Genomic DNA, 18,474 nt, shown 5'->3' on the forward strand with positions numbered 1-18,474 from the left:
GTGCTGATATGATTTAATATACTTAATTCTAAAGTTGTAATTTTTACATTTGCATCACATTTCTGCTTGTCTAGAAATCAATCCCCAAAAACTGATTCTGATTGTGCTATATGACAAATGTTCCATATTCAAATAAAATTAGTTTGTGATGTATCTTATGATACTATTAGACCTGATATAATAGATGTTGTAAGTTGTTTGACCGAACTTATGAACAATCCCAATCTGGAACACTAGTTATATTAAAATGACTTTTAGGTTACTTATGTAATTCAAATAACTTGGGATTAATGCATAAACATTATAGTGAAAATGTGATTCTTAAAGGATATGTGGAATCTAATTATGCCAATGATATGGATAATAGAAAATCAACTACCTTTTATGTGTTTACTCTTTTTGGATCGTGCAACAACACATAGTTGCACTGTCGACAACTGAATTAAAATACATAGCTGTGACAAAGGTCATTAAAGAAGTTTATGGCTGGAAGGTTTGCTTACAGAAATTGAATACATAAAAGGTGAGGTACATGTATTTTTCAATAGCCACTCTAGTATTCAATTATTAAAAACTCTATTTTTATGATCGAACTAAATACATAAATGTTATATTCTATTATATTCGAGATATAGTTGTAAAATATTTTATAAAACTAAAAAATAAAAAAAAATCTTCACAATTCAATTTCGGTGATATGAGAACAAAGTCACTGCTTGTTTCAAAATTTGAATTATGTTTAAAACTTTTAAATTTTGATGCTACTAGTTAGTTTTACTTCATGCAATTTTGTTGTTTTTGCATTATGCTTTTAAGGATATTACTAACATTTTTTTGTTAAGTGCAGATTGACTATGATAATCCCCCTAGACGTCCCGTTAATCATGTCCCAAAGGTGGAGGATTGTTGTGTTGACCTATGACTTGTTTATAGATGACCAATGTATTTTGCATCCAATTGAGTGTTGTTGGCCGGGATATAGGCCCGAGCCGAAAAGCTCACTTCAGAACTAAGAATAAACTTTAACCGTTCGATCTAGGAGTATGTTATGAGCCGTTCGATATCATTTTAGATGTATTTTATACTCATGTGCCGTTTTCAATTCCATATTGAAAATTCAAAAAGTTGTGTATCGTGATTGTTGATATTAAATATAATTATGAATATAATTTATAATATTATATATATATAAATATATTAAGACTAGAGATTTGGTACTATAAAACAATAATTAAGCTTAGCCAATTTTTATATAGTATTTAAATAATGTAAATTGATACTTTCTTCATAAAAATATATATATATATATATTTGGTTGGATATATAAATAAAAAAAATTGTAATATTAAAGTAGAATAAGTAACAAAATAAAATAAGTATTACTAAGAAATTTATTAAAAAAATAATAAAACATAATAGAGTAAATAAAACGAATATGATTATTATTTTTTAAAAATAAATATAATAAATGTAAAAATGACAATGGTTGGATCGAATTGAAATCAAAACCCAATCCGTATGTACATAGTTAGATATGAGATCTGGATCAAATTTAATAATATTCGACAAATACTCGAATCCAATCCGAAGTATATCGGATAAGATTCAATAAATCCAAAATACTTTTGTAAATTTTAAAATTTTTAACTTAAAATTGAATTCGGGGCCCAAATTCTATATACATCAAATTTTATATAATATTTCATTAAAAATATTATAATAAAATCGTATGAAACAAATAAATCAAATTTAAAGTATGTTTTTAATACAATTATTTTAATCATAATTATTATTTTTTAAAAAATATAATTAATATTAATCGAGTCGATTTGAATCCAAAATCCACTTTTAAAAGGTGCATATAATCCAAATCCAATTAGACTAAAAGAATATATATTATCTAACTCATATTCAACTTGATATTTGAATAATTAGATTTAATATAGATTGAATCTTGATGGTCTATTTAGACTCTAGACTCATTGTTAGTAAATAAAATTATAAGTTAATAAAATATTATATTATGCATCGCAATTAGAGCTATTAAATGAGCTGAACGAGCTCGAATATTGATTGTTCGAGCTCGACTCGAATTTGTTAACGGTACAGGTTCAGATCGGTTCGACTCGTTAAAAATTCAAATCAAAATAGTGGTTCTAGTTCGATTCATTAGGTTCAAATTCAAGTTTGAGTTTGACTCGTAAAGTTCAAACTCGAGCTCGAATTCGAGTTAGATTTGAATTTTATACGTATTTTATATATTTTTTAATATATAAATTAAATATATTTTAATTTTATTCATAATTCTTTATAATAAGATATTCAAATTTTAGTAATAAATGTAAATTTTGATATAAAAATTATATATATTATATTAATATATAAATACTATAAATATATTATTATTAACGAATTTAATTGAATTATTTGTGAGCCGAACCCTCGTTTATAAAATATATAATTTTCGAGCTTAAGCTCGGCTCACAAGCTATTCGATTTATTTAACGGCTCTGATGACATTCCATATATATATATAACTTTGGTGGACTGTATAGTAATTAATTTATAATGTTAAGGTATAAATCATGTTATATTTAAAATTTCAATTTATTTTTTATACTCCCTCTGTTTCATAAAAAAAAATATTCATTTTTTCATTTTAGTATGTCTAACTGTACTACCTATTTAATATTACAAATATCTTTATAACTTACCATATATTATACAAATGTCATTCAATTTTTTTATTTTTTATTTTTGGATGGAGGGAGTATAAAAAATCGATAGATACATGCAATATAATATGCTGAATTTGCCTGCTTTTAAAAGTAAATAACTTATCAGGTTGAGAAATGGTCCTGGGATAGATATGGCAGAAATTGGAAAGAGTACTTTGTGCTGTACTTTGTGTACTTTGTGCTGTATTTGGTGTACTTTGCTGTCCTGTTCCTGCCATAGCTCGGAAAGGATAACGACGAGACGAGAGCAACCCCTCCGGCGACTCGATCACTCAAATCCGCCTTCTGCCGCCGTGGAAAGAACTTTTTTCAATCGGATACCAAATGCTGGAAGCCACTTCGCTACTGCTCACGCCAAAATGGCAGCCACTTGTTTCCCTCCAACTCCAATCCTCCACCGTTTACTTGGGCAAAACCAAGTGCTCGTTTCCTTCGTCTGTCACTTGCGCAGTTCCCCGCAACAATTTCAAAATCGCTGCTTCGAAGCAGCAGCAGCAGCAGACTCCTGAGTTCGAGCCTCGGAGCATTGATTGTGTAGGTAAACCGCTGTGTTTCGGATTTGGCTGTTTTTTGATGAGTAGTATGAAGTTTCAGGGATTGTTCATGTTTTTCCTGCTCTTTTGAAATCCTGCAGATGACGAGAATCAGCGTGAAGGGGGTGATTTTGGGTGGTTACCCGTAGTTCCACATGTATTGATAGCATCCATGTCCAATTTTCTTTTTGGTTATCATATTGGGTGAGCTGTGTGTTTTCTTAAGTCATTTTTTCTTTGTTTTTTTGTTAATGAAGCAACATAGAATTCATGAATGATGCTACAAGAAAGGGCCTCAGATTCGGCTCACAATGTATGTTGAATTTCTGTTTTAGTCTGGTTTGCATCTAATTGGAATCGAATAAAAAAAATTGTGTTTTTTAACCATTGAAGTGAGATGTTCTACTGTGACATTATTGCTGCTTTGCAAATGTAAGATTACATTAGTCTTTGTGGGTGTGAGTGTTCAGAAGAAAGGTCGATTAGGCACTTTATTTGAGATGACTTTAGTTATAATTATGCATATATCTGTAAAACAACGAAGATATTATTCAGATTTTATAGAATATTTTGTTAATATAATGTTTTTGTGTCTTTCTCTATGAAACTGCATACTTTTTCAACATATTCATTGCATAAGATATATGTGAATCCTCAATGAGAACCTTGGAAGTCGAAGAATTATAAGAAGGTTGAAACATTTGTATGTTCTAGTTGGGGTATAGAGGAGTCCTAATCATGAAAAGATTGTGATCTTGACTTGCTGAGTGTATATTTGTTTGTCAATATATTATGTGTATAACTTTCACAGTTATACCACCAGCATTTAAATATTTCCATACTGTTTTGGTGCAGGGTAATGAATGGACCTATTGTTTCTATCGCCAAAGAGCTTGGTTTTGAAGGGAATTCATTTCTTGAGGGGCTCGTTGTTAGCATATTTATAGGTGGAGCATTCATTGGAAGCATGAGCTGTGGTTTTCTTGTTGATAAACTTGGTTGCCGCCGTACATTTCAGATTGACACTATTCCACTTATTCTTGGGTCAATTATAAGGTCACTGTCCATCATAGTTTTTGCGATTGTTTGTCAATTTGCATAATTGATGGTTAAAGGAGGAAATAGATTATATAAATGTGTGTGTGTGTATATTTATATATAAATATATATATTCTTGTTTAGCTAATCTGATGGTTGAGTTTTATGGCAGTGCTCAAGCACATTCCTTGGATGAAATACTGTATGGAAGATTCTTAGTGGGCCTTGGTATTGGAGTGAACACGGTTCTTGTTCCTATTTATGTTTCAGAGGTAACAGTAATCTCTAAGCCGATGTTATAACATGGCTTCTACAATTTCATCTGTTTAGGCTTATCTGGCCATGGCCAAAGCAATATTTTTCAACTGTAAGATAAGGCAGCATTTTGGATGAAATAAATAATACTCACTGAAAACATAGGCCATTGGTTCACCATAAGAAACAAAATCTGTGTTTACTCCAAGAAAATTTACCTTGTGGAGATCAAGTTTCGTAGCTTTTCCCCTGGTGTCATTATCAGCTATTTCATTGTTCTATAGGTTGCTCCAACAAAATATAGGGGTTTCTTTGGGACCTTTTCTCAGATTGGCACATGCTTGGGAATTATCGTGTCGCTTTCTTTAGCAATATCTTCAGAAAATGATCCCCATTGGTAAGTTCTCCTGCCTATATTTATGTATATGTTTTTTTATCAACCAGAGGATATGATGCTTTTATATATGACATTTGTCTACTTGCATTTTAGGGGGACTTAATCTTTCGTAAAAGATAAAATAATTAAATACAAAAAATAAGTCTGCCTGTCTCTTGCAAGTATCAACTTTAAACTTTCAAGTAACATGCTCATGCAGCATATTATCAAATCAGGATGTCCCTTGTCTATATCCTCAACCATCACCCATTCATGAACATTTGATTTATGTCCATGCCTTTGCATATAGATTTTTTTTTAAAAATTCCTTTTTGTATGTAAATGATGTGTAAAATTTAAAAATAATCTGCACCCCTAGTAGTTTAAGCTTTTACTTGTGAAGGGGATATGCTAAATTTACTTGCGATTAGGTTTTGTTTTGATGCTTTGGGGTTTGATCATTTTGAGATTGGATGTGATGTTTCTGGAAACAAAAAAAAAAATAAAAATGGTAGATTGAATAGTGTGAGAATGGAAATGGAAACACAAGTAAATACAGCCTTGGTAAACTATTGTTTCTTAATTGCAACTGGTTCCTTGTTTATAATAAGTTCATTATGAATTGTGATGTTATTGGAGTGCTAGAGATGTTGGTTGTTTGGTTGTGTTTCCAATAACTTGTTTTTACTATTCATCTTAGTAATTTATTTCTTTTTTCTTTCTACAAAATATTATATATAATATATTAAGTCCAAAAATTATTTTTCATTCAATACCTAGCATAAAAAACCTATTTATGTCGTCACATCAAATAATTATTTTAATTTAATGTTTTATTGTTTTCCAAACACCCTAACAACAAAAAACAAGAAAACAAAAGCAAATGCCCATTTTATATGTTAGTCCTCAGAAGGATGCTGCATTTTTCACCTTTCAGTTAATTTACATTTGTTTTTTATCCAATTTCTGCTATTATGGTTGTCAAGTTAATATTCCTGGTAATTTATGGTTTGCATGCATTGAACAGTTGGTTTATACATGTATCCAATTCCATAATTAACTGATAAATGACATTGTAAATATGGGACGTGGGTTGCGAAGAAGACACATTATTCAGAAAGTTGACTATGTTTGATATTTGTGTGTTTTCAGATGTGATGGTTACAAAGATCAGCAGAATTTCAAATATTGAAAATTTATGAGATAAAAAACAAAAAGACAATAGCATTCTACATCTGCAGACAAATGCTTGAAGGATTGAATAATTTATTACTCGAATCGGTACAGTAATATTTAGGCAGATCAAGTCATGTTTCTTAACCAATATTTGTGATTTTGTAATTCTTAAAAAAAATTTGATTATTTGATTTTCTGTATACTGTGTCCAAGTGTTTCCTTAATGTGCTTTACCATAATAAAAATTACTGCATGGATGAAGTATGTCACTTCATCTTTTGACATGGTACTGCTCATTTTTAACTTTTTAGTGTTGTTTCTACTTATTTCCTGGTCAAAATTATAATTTTCTATATATATATATATAGAATCCCATTCATCCTCATAATGTTTCTCCTTCCAAATTCTAAATCATTCAAGATATGAAAGCGGCATCATGACTATATTATTATCAAAGCTGAAAATTGTATCCTGATTGTCAGGTGGAGGACAATGCTGTATATAGCAAGCACTCCAGGGTTTGTTATTGCTCTCGGCATGCAGTTTGCAGTTGACAGCCCTCGCTGGCTTTGCAAAGTATGATACAAGTCCCTTTGCGGCATACAAACACTGCTTTGCTCTCTACTGTTCACATTTTTGTATCTGTTGGGTAATTTTCTAGGCAGGAAGAATTGATGATGCTAAAGAAGTCATAAGCAACCTGTGGGGGACATCTGAAGTTGACACAGCTGTTGAAGAATTCCAGTCTGTTATCAGAAATGACGGTGCTGATTTAGATAGCAGTTGGCTGGAACTCCTGGAGGAACCTCATTCTAGAGGTGGTACCAAGGTGTATTTTTTCATTTATTATTCGAAAAATGCTTGCACTTTCTGCATTTGATTGCATATGCTGTGGTTCATTAATTTTATGATGCTTCTTTTACATATGACTAGTTTGTTGTATTCGATTAAAGGTAATTTAAGTTCCTGTATATAGTATTCAATTACACTTTTATTTTTATTTTTTGTTTTTCTCTCTCCACAATATTTTAGTTATCATGTTTCCATTAAATATATCATAATTTCATAACAACACCTTCAAAAATCTAGCTTGCATGTGGGCATGAAAATTTTTGGCTCATTCATTGCAGTTTTTCATGATCTTGCTACTGGACTAAAGTGTTCCGTTGGTTTCACTATTTTATTGTAGTGTCTTTAGCCTATGGCTTATATGCTGGAAGGGTTGAATCTTTTTTGTGGTGTCGGTTGTTGCAGTTGCATTAATCGGCGGAGCTCTATTCGTATTACAGCAGTTTGCTGGTATAAATGGCGTTCTCTACTTTTCATCCTTAACTTTTAAAGATGTTGGGATCAGCAGTAGTGCTTTAGCAAGCTTATTTGTTGGATTCACCAACCTTGCAGGTATTGAAACTATTTAAAAAATTGTGTGTATTCGTACTTGGTGTCTTCAGTTTTTTCTTACAGCAGCTGATATTTTCAGGGGCGCTTTGTGCGTCATACTTGATGGACAAACAAGGGAGACAGGTGCTTTTGATTGGAAGTTACCTGGGAATGGTGAGTAAACTGTACGAGCGAGAAATGCGGCAAGGATATGAAGTTTGTATTGTACTGAAAATGGATTTAAATGTTTATAATATGACCATTCTGTGAACTATGTATACTCATTTTAAAATTTTGTAGCTTCCTGTCGATAGTTGAAACCTGAAAAATGGCTATTTGATGTACTTACAGTTTCATCTTCAGGCTTGTGGTTAACATGTGATCTTTCTGTGTTTCTGCAGGCTGTGGCTATGATTGTTATAGCTAGTGCTATTAGCTTTAATATCGACTCGGATATCAGCAGCGGTTTATCAATATTGGGCACTACTATGTACGTATTTCCTTCTCGTGGCATTTTTTCTGATAATTGTAGAATTATATTTGGCTGCACATTTATCGTATCAGAAATCATTCCCACTTCCATGTTTTTTTCCTGATACTATCTCATGCATCATTTCAAAATGTGTTTATAGATGCGCACACTTGTATGTATGTTAGTATTCATATGTGGATTATGTACGTTAAAATACTCGATGTCTACCATTCACAAGCATGCTTATACACATTGTAAAATTGGTAGGCAATATTATGTCTATTCAATCATGGGAGGCTTAAATTAGCATCTTCTTTTTTAATTCTACAGTTAGAATAGCAAGTGTGAAAAATCATACAAGGATCAATTTTCTCAACTGCCATCATAGAAATCGAACACTTTGAATGGTCTCACGAAACAATGCTCTATAAATATTGTCAATTGTGCTTCCTTAGTAGAACATATGCAAATTCAGTTCAAACATGATATTGAAGCTTATGCTGCTTTATTTTTATTGTTTTCCGAACAATCGATGTTGTTTTTCTATCAATAACAAAGCTCTGATTAGATATTGTTTCTGTAAATTTTGAAGTTTTGGAGATTTTTGGAAAAAGTAAAAGTTAGTATGACTTATGTTTTGTGAGAGAGAATATGTATTTGAAGTAGATTAATAGTGTCCAACGTGATTTTTGGGCGCAAACAAAACCCAAATTTTGGGTGATAAACCAAGAATTGATTATTTACAGGTACATATTCTCATTTGCTATTGGAGCTGGACCAGTTACAGGGCTTGTAATACCCGAGCTTAGCAGCAGTAGAACACGAGGGAAAATCATGGCCTTCAGTTTCTGTGTTCATTGGGTATGTCACAAAAGCTTTACTTTATCCCAACTATGTGTGATCTTTTTGTGTTTTGGGGTGTCATGAATTTATTTATTTTATTATAAAATAAATTTTAAAATGTTATATTTTAAATAGAAAATATGCATGCGATGGTTAAAATAAAAAAATTTGTTAGAAATAAATATTACATTTAATTTGTTTTAGAAGAATAAATAATTTTACTGCGGACGCAAAATGTGAAAATAAGAAGGTTTAGAACTTGTCTCTAGTTTTTAAACATTTTCAGAAAACATTGGTGTGTTTGTTTGTGGGTTTGGGATTTTGGGTTTGGGTTTTTGAATGGTAAAAGGTTGAATTCGAATAGTTGTTTGATGTGATATAAATATATATTGACGTGATGTTTTAAATGTGAAATAAATTCGTAGTATAATATAAAAAAAAAAGGTAATTATTTGATGTGATATTTTTGGAGGGAAAAAAGAATATGAATAGTAAAAATCTGTGGTAAAACTAAAAAAAGAACACAACCTAAAGCTTGGTTTGTTTGTAACTTTCCAATACAAATTTTACTATACAGCCTTTGGTGTTTTTTTTTTGTTATGTGGATGGTTTGTTTTATTTGTAATGTAACAGATGAAAGACATAATAAGTGTGTTATATTTGTGTCTTTGTAGATTTTGATTATTAAATGTAATTTTTTATATGAAGAAATGAGCATATTCTTATGAGAACGACAATATTGCATAAAAAAAAAAAAAAGAGAAAAGAAAAGAAAAGGATTGATTTCTTTGTTCAGATGACACATCAAATAATTGATTTTCAGGTGTTCAACTTCTTGGTGGGGCTGTATTTCCTGGAGCTAGTAGAGAAATTCGGCGTGGCTCCAGTTTACGCCGGATTTGGCGGCGTGTCCCTCTTAGCAGCCGTGTTCGCATACTTTTTTGTAGTGGAGACAAAAGGGAGGTCTCTTGAAGAAATTGAGATGTCACTCAATGCCAATTACCAGAGAAGGAAAGAATGACTAGTGTGATCTTTAGCAGCAGAAATATATGCATCAAACAATACTCAGAAAACTATAATCCTTTCATACAATTCATTCACTGTGTGTTGTTTTGTGCTGGCAGTTTTTGTGGCAGATCATTTTGCTTCCCAAATTCATTTTAGGCAGTACTTGTAGAGGAGAAATGTTCTTCTGGTTTTGAACAATTTGGTGGTTTGCCTAGTGTAACTTATCTTGTCGAACCTAATTTGCAAAATAACTTTCGAATAATGCGGATTTTTATGTCATAAAAAAAAAAAAAAAAATTAATTCTTACAATGTGTTAAGTTTATATTTGATAAGTATACTTTATGTGTCTACCACTTTTTAAATTAATTCTTTAATAATTACGCCATTATTTATATTTCATATGTTGTGAGCACCATATTTACAATACTAAAATAGCCTGTTTTGACAAATAATAAATATATGTATATGTATATATAGCAAATGAATAAAAAAGATGAAGTATGACATTTAAGACCCCATTGCAAAATTCTTGAATTGGTTTTTGGCTACAAAATACGACTAAAATCCCACAAGGATTAATGTTTTACCAAATAAATCAAAATGTGTTCGACATTGTACCATCTTCACGTGCAGCAAGCAGTTCATAGGTCTTGAACACTCAAACCTGAAATAGACCATTAATTAAGCACATTCATGGCTGAGATACTATTTCAAATATTATTTCATCCGAATTCGTCAAAATTATATCATTATTTTTTTGGTAGTCATTCATTCGATAAACTTATATACAAACTGTTTAAAGTAAATAACTTTATCCGGCAATAATTTTATTATCCTTATTTTAACAAATAATATAATAACCAATTTATCACTATTTTTTCATTAATCTTTAAATAAATTTCTATAATACCATATATTATTTTTTACCTATCTCACTTTAATATTATAATATCAGCATTTCTTAATCTCAATATCTAACCAAACCTACATAATAAATCAGTAAAATACATAAATACAGCTCCCAACACAGGGAAAATAAAAGATCGATTAAATATAAAATCATATTAAGGCAAGTGGCACACTACCAAAATACGTTCTTTTCGAGTGCATTCTGAACAATAGTTTGTCATGTTGAGTTTCTACACAAATTATTACTACTTAAACTTCACATTCTCCCCAAAAAAAATATATTTTCTCATTCAACAAAATATCATAGCAAATATTATATTAATAAAAAAAACTAGAATCTCCAATCCTAAAAAGAAACACACTAGATAGCAAATGGTCCAATAAGACAACCCATGAATACTATAGAAGGGTTAAAACCAATGTGCTTGAATCATTTTGCCCAAAGAACAAAGCACACTGCAAAATCAAGGGAGATGTTCTAAGACCATTTCCATACCATTTATTTTTGTTGGAGCTATAATACAATTTTCTAAATTCGTTATTTTTGCAGGATCAGCTATAGTAACTCATCTCCATCCATATTTTGCATTTTTGCATTGTTAAAAACATATTATCTATATATTCTAACCCATATAACCTTATAAATTTATGGTTGAAAATAAAATACCATAGCTAGTCCTAAAAAAAAAAAAAACATAAATATTGTGAATTTGTGACGCTCTTCCAAAGATAAAAATATGGTTGGAAATGTCTAAAACCATCTACAACTATATTCTACCCTCTATTTTTAAATGCTCAACTAATCCAACCCTTTCCTTTTCAGTCGAAAAAGATTCCACTTTTTACATGGACATTTCCTTTTGGAAGACAAATTAAGAAATATTAGTATTTTAATAATAATTTATAGTTTTAGTTTTGTAAAGAGATTTATGGTCTTACGGAAAAGTAATGGTATGGTTGTAAATAAATAAATGTATTGTAATTTGTGGTATAATTATAGTTACTAAAAAGAAAATTATATACATTTAAATTAAACAAACAAAATATATATATATATGAGATCGATGATAGGAGTAGAACTTTTTACTTACAAATAGCATCCAAATAAAATTTTAGAACAAATATATATTAGTTTTACAATAATTGCATAGACTAATTAACATTAACTATCAATAAAAATTAAAATACAGTATCAATAAATATAGAACTTACTGTAAATATCATTTAAAACTTTAAAATATAAATATATAAAATAAATTAATCTTAAAAAGTTAAAATTTGCAAAACAATACGACCTATTTGTAATTAAATATATAGAAAATTATTTTAAAAAATACACCATCTATAGTTAAATTTTTAAGAGGAATATTGTGGCAACCTCCAACTATAGTTTCAATTTTTTTGATATTTATAGTAAATTATATAATATTTATTTTCATATTTAATTTTATTGATATTTATAGTTAATTAATTGTGGGTTGTTATGATTAAATTGATATAAAATTATTCAAAAATATTTGGATTTTATTTGTAGAATTAAAAAGTTACACTATAAAATAATAATATAGTTTCACACACTACATACTAAAATTGATCTAAACACAAAATATATACTAAATTAGGGTGAACAAGATATTCGAAATCCAAAAATCAAATCCGAACCAACCAAAAATTTAAAATTTGGTTCGGATTTTTTGAAATTTTTGAATTGATTTAAATTGAATTTTATAAAATTTGGATTTTCGGAACAGTATACTAAAAATCCAAACCAATCAAATATTCAAAATATTATATTTAAATATACTTTATTATTATATATTTAATACTACATTTTAATAAACATAAAACTCAACATTATTAATTATATATTAATATACTTAGTTTTATTCATTATATATATTCAATATTATAAAATTTTAAAAAATATACAATATTTAAAAATAATACAAAAATTTGAAGATCGAATTATTTCAGATTTTTTTAGCTTTGTTGGTTTTTTTCTTTTTTTTTTTTCAATTCCAATATCAGTTATATTGGTTCGAATTAGTTATTTAAAAAGAAAAAATAGAATAGTTTCGAAAAATCCGAATGCTCACACTCTGTATCAAACACAACACACAAAGAGAACAAGAACAAACAACACATAATAACACTCTACGTGAGGCTGATTGAGGCTAATCAGCACCTTAACCATTCCCATTGCAATTACAAAACTATCAAACAAGAGGGTTAGAAAAGTTAAAACTAACCTGGTGGAAGTGATTGCTTCAATTTGTTAGCTTTTTCCGGATCGAAGACGCATAGTGTGTAAAGGTACTTTGAGCACCTAACCTTGAACTTTACCACATCCTTACTCCTCTTGATCTTCACGGATCGCGCATCTTTCCTTCTAGCCGTTAGAAGAAAGTCCTTAATCTCATGGATTTGCTTCGGCTGCCAGATTACACTCCAAGTTATGGTCACAATTTTCAGAAACACTTAACGAATAAATCACATAACAAACATCTAAAGGGATGGGAAAAGAAGTATATCAATTGGAACTTGGAAGAACTAATAGAACGCTGCAACATATAAATCTGCCAATCAGTGTGCCAAAACCAGGATTGGTTCGATCATGTCACCAAGTATTAGTGCAAATCGGGGTTTAAGAATACCATCTGCAGGAGGAATTCTTCTTAACTTTTATTCATTGTCGTTCAATCAACCACAGGTAAAGACACAGAAATCCATCAAATTCTCAATAACAGAATTGCAGTTAAATCCATCTAGATGAACCATAAAAACATGCAAAATCCAAAATCCACCCAAACTAATTACGAGATAAGCAACTTAATGGCAGAAACTCATGGTCGATTACAAACTAAATCCACATGTTTGAAATAGATTACCGTAAAAATAAATAAAGCGACGATTCACAATCAGAGAACAGAATAAGGAGATGAAGACATTACCATTCTCTCCGACGAAGCTTGGCAGAGCTGAATCGAAATTGGAGCGGAGGCTACAGATTCCCCGAAGTCTTACGTTGAGAAATTTATACGTAATGCGAATGCGTTAAACCCTAATGGGCCTTTAATGGGCCCAAATAGTATTCTTATTTAAAATTGTTGGGCTTAATATTGAGTTTGACTTTAAATATAGATGTGTTTTTTTTAATTTGGTTTGAGTTTAATTTAAAAATAATATTCGACGGGATGTTTTGTGAGAGGAAAAAATATATATTTTTTTTTAGAAATGCAGAGTCCAAATAGTAAAATTTGGAGAAATTTTGCGAAAGAAACATAATGTCTTATCAAAGAAAAAAATTATTTTTATAAAAGAATCACAATAGTTATAGTAAAAAAAAAAAAAAAAAAAAAAATCTAAAATCAAGATATAAAGGAATTGTTATTGTTCATGGAGATCTTATTATCAATTTATTTGTATATGTAATCATTTAATTTACTATTCTAACAATATGTCTAAAGTGAAAGAATAAAATATTGAGGGATTGAATTTTTTTTCCACTATTCATCCAATTTTTTTCCCCAAAAACATCAAATCAAACACCTAATTTTCATTTTTTATATTATACTAAAAATCAATTTTACATTCAAAATATCACATCAACATCATACAACTGTTCAAATTCAAAATTTTTAATATTCAAATCCCAACTCAAAATCCAAACCTCCAAACAAACACCCCCTAACATTAATTCCTCTAATATATATTAAAAAAAAAAAAAAAAAAAGAAGATCAAGATGCTCAAATAGGCTACACTGTTTCTTTTTTGTTTGATTGATAAAAATTGTCAAAGGTGTGTCGGACATATATTGGATTTTAAATACATTATTTATGATATTTTTTTTTTCAAAAAAAAATATTAAATCAAATACTTATTTTTTATATTTTATATTATATTAAAAATTAATTTTACATTCAAAATATCACATCAACATCAATTTATATCAACTCATACCATTATTCAAATTCAAAATTTTTACTATTCAAATCTCAACTTAAAATTCAAAGGCCCAAACAAACACACCCAAAAAGAAATAAAAGTAAGTGTTTCCCTCCAACAATTCATAATAATAATAATAATATAATAATAATAATTAGTATTATTATTTATGCAATTAGATATATATATATATATATATACATACATGATATAATAATAATTCGTCCGGAAAGTTACTCATCGACTTATGCCCACTAAAGATGCATACGATGATGGAGTTGGACAGATTCAATTATTATAATTATATATATATATATATATATTACCAAAAAAACAAAAACAAAAGTCTTTTTTTTTTTTTGGATTTGTATTTGAAATTATTTTGTTTGAATTTTATGTTTAAATAATTTTAATATAATATTTTATAAAAAAAATAATATATATTTATTAAAAAAACAAAGTTCAAATAGTAAACGAAGAAAAAAAAAAAAAACATTTGTCAAATATACACTCATTTAAAGTTTGATTTGAGTTTGAAGATTTAAAATTTTAGATATAAATAACAATCAAATGACTCTTTTGTGAATTATGATACTCCCTATGTTCCATAACAAAATATCTATTTTTTATTTTAATCCATTCCATAACATTTTTTTCAGTAACTGTATTATCCACCAACATTACAAATATCCTTACAACTTACAATATATTATACAAATGTCATTATTTTTATATCACACATATTATTTTAGTCATTTTTACTTTATTCCTACTATATCTCAATATAATACTAATATTTTTAAAACTATATGCAAAAAGCAAATGGATATCTAGTTATGAGAAGGAGGGAATATATTTTATTTGAATGATATTGCCGGTAGTTTTAAAATAAAAATTTAAGTGGTTTGGTTCACCCAATATTTTTAAATAGATTATGTTTGGTGTTTGGTATAACAAAATTGCATAAAAAATAAAAAAAAAAACTATACTAATTATTTTAAATTGATTTTTTGATTCTTAATTTTTTTTTAATGAGTATTTGATTTTTTTTTTTTTTTTACTTTTATAAAAAATAATTTGTATTATTTTGAAAATTACACGTCAAAAGTTGATTTTGGTGAACAGAGTTAATATATGATTAAAAGAAATTTAAAAAATATATTTAAATATTTTAAAAATTATAATATTTATAATATTGATATCATTTTGTGAAATATAATATAAATAAATAATATATTTATTATTTTATAATTATCATAAAATAATTTTATAAAATATTAGAAGTTTTAAATATAAATTCAAGTATTTGTTTATTAAAAAGGAAGATAGAAATATATGAATTTTGAGTGAGTTATACATGATGTATAATATTATATATATTATTAAATTAATTAAGTTAGATTTATAATTGTTAAGTATATTTTGATTTAATAAATTTTATTAGAAAAATGTTATTATTATAAGATAGACTAAAATGAAAAAATCGTCGTTTATTATGAGATGTAATAAATATTTGATATAATATTTTGAGTCAATTTACATTAATATAATTTTTTATTCTCAAGATATTAAATTATAGTACATATATTTTTATTTTTTATTGAATATATATAATACAAAAAATTATATATTCAAATTATAATATCAAATATCTATTTATACTATATTATTATTTTCATTATACTTTTAATTTTTTACTGTTAAAAGTTTTTCGAAAATATCACAACATACCAAAATAATTTGAGATAATTTTGTAATTAAAATAATTAGGTCGAGTGATTAAAGGAAGTAGAGAAAGGTGCTGCAATTTCACAATCAATAGTACTGAGACAGTGAGTGAGTGGTCTTAGTCTTATCCAATAATAATAATAATAATAATAAATAAGCATTTTTATTTGGATTCCCATTTCAAGTATGGGTGCGTTTAACTATTGACAGCTAATTTTTAGCTGTTAGCTGATTCAATTAGCTGGTTTAATTAGGTGATTTAATTAGCAGTTTGTATTAAAATGTTTGGTAAAATAACTGTTTGACATTAGCGGTTTACAGATAACATGATTATTACGGACATTGATATGTTATTCTTTAAAATATTTAATTTTGTTCATTTTGGTTTGAAATTTATGAGAATTTTTATTATTAATTATTAAAAATTATAAAAATATTTATTTTATTTTTATTATTTAAATCTGAGAGAATTATTTTTACTATAAAATAATAAATTTTTATTGAAATTATGTAAAATATAAAATAATAAATCTTTCGTAAATATATTTTTATTATGTTAATTATTGTTTTAATATATATAAATAAATTAAAATTTTTTATTTTTTCTATTTGATTTAATTTTAAAAATTTATATATTTTACAAATAAAATAATTTATATGTAATAGTTAATAATAGTAATTATTTTAAATTAAATATATTAAAAATAATTAATAAATACTGCTATAAAAATATATTTATATATATAAAATAAATAATTAAATTTTAAGGTTAAATAAGAAATAATCAAAATTAAAATGAAAAAGCTCTTTCAAAAAGTTGGGTAGATGAACTTTTCAGAAATTAGCTTTTTGGGTCCAAAAAGCTCTTTTAAAAAACTAATTTATCAAACACCTAAATTAGCTTTTTGACTGGTCAAATAGCTAAAAGCTGTTAAATAAGCTAAAAACTCTTCAAAACGCTGTTTCCCAAACACCCTCTATGTATAATAGTTGGGAAAGATTACGGTATTCAATTTGAAAAATTAACACATACTGATTTTTTAAATCAGTACAGGTAAAATATAGAAACAACACATATTTTTATTATATATAGCATGTACTTTTTGAAATAAAAACATTTGTTGTTTCTATAGTATCAAGTATTGTATGTGTTGTGTGAGATTATATCATATGCTGTTAGGTTATGTGCTGTATTTGTATTATATTAAAGTATACTATGGCAACAACATATGCTGTCTCGTAGCACACGGTGTGCTATTCAGGAGAGTGCTGAATTTTATATTCAGTACTGTAACCTCCGCCATAATACTTTATCGGTCCCATGTAATTTGTTTTATTTTTCTAATTTTATCCTTATAATATAATTTGTCATTTATTTTTCTGAAAAAAATATTATATATTTTAATCATATTTTAAATTCATAATTTATAATTTTTTTTAATTTTAATTAAACTATTTAATTATTTTAATTTTAATTTATATTTATTTTTATCAAACAATAATTATTTTTATTAATATATTTTTTAGTTATTTATTAATTATATTTTACATAAATAATGTCCCGAAAATTTGTGGCATGGAGGGAATATGTATATGCATGTAAATATTTAATTTGTAGATTAGTCATTAGACAAAAAGACAAGAGAGGGATTCATTCGGTACACTTCTGCTTGCCACTTTCTTCTCTTTCAATCAAATCCAATTCAACACTGCATTCTCTTTCTACTTTTTTTTTTTTTTTTCCAAATTATATTTATTTAAGTTTTTATTTTATGAAAATAATAATAATGGTTTTTTTTTTTTTCGTGAATTGATTTTTGGTGTATAGTATTAAAAATTGTGTTAAAAATATAAAATATGAAATATTATTTTAAGTTGAATATTTGACTTTTTTAACATTTTGTAATGAACATTTGATAATTTTTTCTATTTTTGTATATTTTTTTAGTATTCTCTCCGTCCAGTTAGAAAATATATATATTTTTATTTTAGGACATTCAATTACAAAGTAACAATTTCATTAAATATCCAATTTTTTTTTTTCACAAATATCTATACTTTACATCACATC

The 18,474-nt window shown here is 27.4% G+C and overlaps 2 protein-coding genes across 3 annotated transcripts; one reads left to right on the top strand and one right to left on the bottom strand.

The window, feature by feature from the left end:
• The first annotated feature begins 2,824 nt into the window (after positions 1-2,824).
• Positions 2,825-10,110, top strand: LOC127242646 (probable plastidic glucose transporter 1). 2 transcript variants are annotated; one of them, XM_051262268.1, is made up of 12 exons: positions 2,825-3,276; positions 3,373-3,475; positions 4,127-4,327; positions 4,482-4,581; positions 4,849-4,961; positions 6,599-6,692; positions 6,778-6,934; positions 7,371-7,517; positions 7,597-7,670; positions 7,898-7,986; positions 8,715-8,829; positions 9,635-10,110. In XM_051262268.1, exons 1-12 carry the CDS (start codon positions 3,063-3,065, stop codon positions 9,830-9,832), a joined length of 1,605 nt encoding a protein of 534 aa, XP_051118225.1. In that variant the 5' UTR covers positions 2,825-3,062; the 3' UTR covers positions 9,833-10,110. The 2 variants fall into 2 exon arrangements, with proteins under 2 accessions (XP_051118225.1, XP_051118226.1); XM_051262269.1 differs by having other exon boundaries at positions 3,138-3,272; positions 9,635-10,109.
• A 191-nt stretch (positions 10,111-10,301) lies between these two features.
• On the bottom strand, positions 10,302-13,767 carry LOC127242647 (60S ribosomal protein L38). The gene is made up of 3 exons (XM_051262270.1): positions 13,681-13,767; positions 12,979-13,162; positions 10,302-10,484 (listed from the first exon to the last, which is right to left on the bottom strand). The coding sequence occupies exons 1-3, from the start codon at positions 13,681-13,683 to the stop codon at positions 10,462-10,464; spliced, it is 210 nt and encodes a 69-aa protein (XP_051118227.1). The 5' UTR covers positions 13,684-13,767; the 3' UTR covers positions 10,302-10,461.
• Between the last annotated feature and the right edge of the window lie 4,707 nt (positions 13,768-18,474).

The sequence above is a fragment of the Andrographis paniculata genome, unplaced genomic scaffold (genome assembly GCF_009805555.1).
Source record: "Andrographis paniculata isolate CXL003 unplaced genomic scaffold, ASM980555v1 Contig87END, whole genome shotgun sequence".
Classification (NCBI taxonomy): Eukaryota; Viridiplantae; Streptophyta; class Magnoliopsida; order Lamiales; family Acanthaceae; genus Andrographis; species Andrographis paniculata.

Coding starts and splice junctions, on each gene's coding strand:
- LOC127242647 (XM_051262270.1), bottom strand. Junction 10,485..12,978: donor GAAGCAATCACTTCCACCAG/GTTAGTTTTAAC, acceptor GGTCTATTTCAG/GTTTGAGTGTTCAAGACCTA.
- LOC127242646 (XM_051262268.1), top strand. CDS start 3,063: ATGCTGGAAGCCACTTCGCTACTGCTCACGCCAAAATGGCAGCCACTT. Junction 4,328..4,481: donor ATTCTTGGGTCAATTATAAG/GTCACTGTCCAT, acceptor GTTTTATGGCAG/TGCTCAAGCACATTCCTTGG. Junction 7,671..7,897: donor TTGGAAGTTACCTGGGAATG/GTGAGTAAACTG, acceptor GTGTTTCTGCAG/GCTGTGGCTATGATTGTTAT.